A 526-nucleotide genomic window follows, 5' to 3' on the forward strand; every position below is an offset into this window, starting at 1 on the left:
TGGCCCCGCCGGCAGGTCACCGACATGATGCAGAAAGCTCTCTTCGACTTCCTCAAGCACAGATTCGACGGCAGGTGAGAACCACTCCCCTCCCAGGACCCTTCCCCAATGGTCTGGGGAGGGGACCCAGGTCCCCAACACTGTCCTTCTGCCCCCCAGGATCTCCATCACCCACATCACGGCTGACCTCTCCCTGGCCAAGCGCTCCATCCTCAACAACCTGGGCAAACAGGCCATCCTGGAGCGCTCCACCACCCGCTCAAGCATCGGTGAGGGGCTGGGCTCACCCCCGGGCGCAGGAATCCCCCAGCCTGACACATGCCCCCCTGTGTCCCCAAAAGCCGAGGTGCAGAGCGAGATCGAGCGCATCTTCGAGCTGGCCAAATCCCTGCAGCTGGTGGTGCTGGACGCCGACACCATCAACCACCCAGCCCAGCTGGCCAAGACCTCCCTGGCACCCATCATCGTCTACGTCAAGGTGTCCTCACCCAAGGTGAGGGGTAACCGTGGTTTGGGGGGGGGCACC

The 526-nt window shown here is 63.9% G+C and overlaps 1 protein-coding gene across 1 annotated transcript in view; it reads left to right on the forward strand.

Annotated features, from left to right (window-relative positions):
• Positions 1–24: 24 nt before the first annotated feature.
• The window catches only part of LOC103770434 (voltage-dependent L-type calcium channel subunit beta-3-like), a gene marked incomplete at its 3' end in the record, with an annotated part of 856 nt that continues 354 nt past the window's right edge, over positions 25–526 (forward strand). Inside the window, exons 1-3 of the mRNA XM_008937692.1 lie at positions 25–74; positions 160–269; positions 342–493. Coding sequence (XP_008935940.1) covers positions 25–74; positions 160–269; positions 342–493 — 312 coding nt within the window. The remainder of the gene's footprint in view (positions 75–159; positions 270–341; positions 494–526) is intronic.

Source organism: Merops nubicus, unplaced genomic scaffold (assembly GCF_000691845.1).
Source record: "Merops nubicus isolate BGI_N331 unplaced genomic scaffold, ASM69184v1 scaffold42353, whole genome shotgun sequence".
Classification (NCBI taxonomy): Eukaryota; Metazoa; Chordata; class Aves; order Coraciiformes; family Meropidae; genus Merops; species Merops nubicus.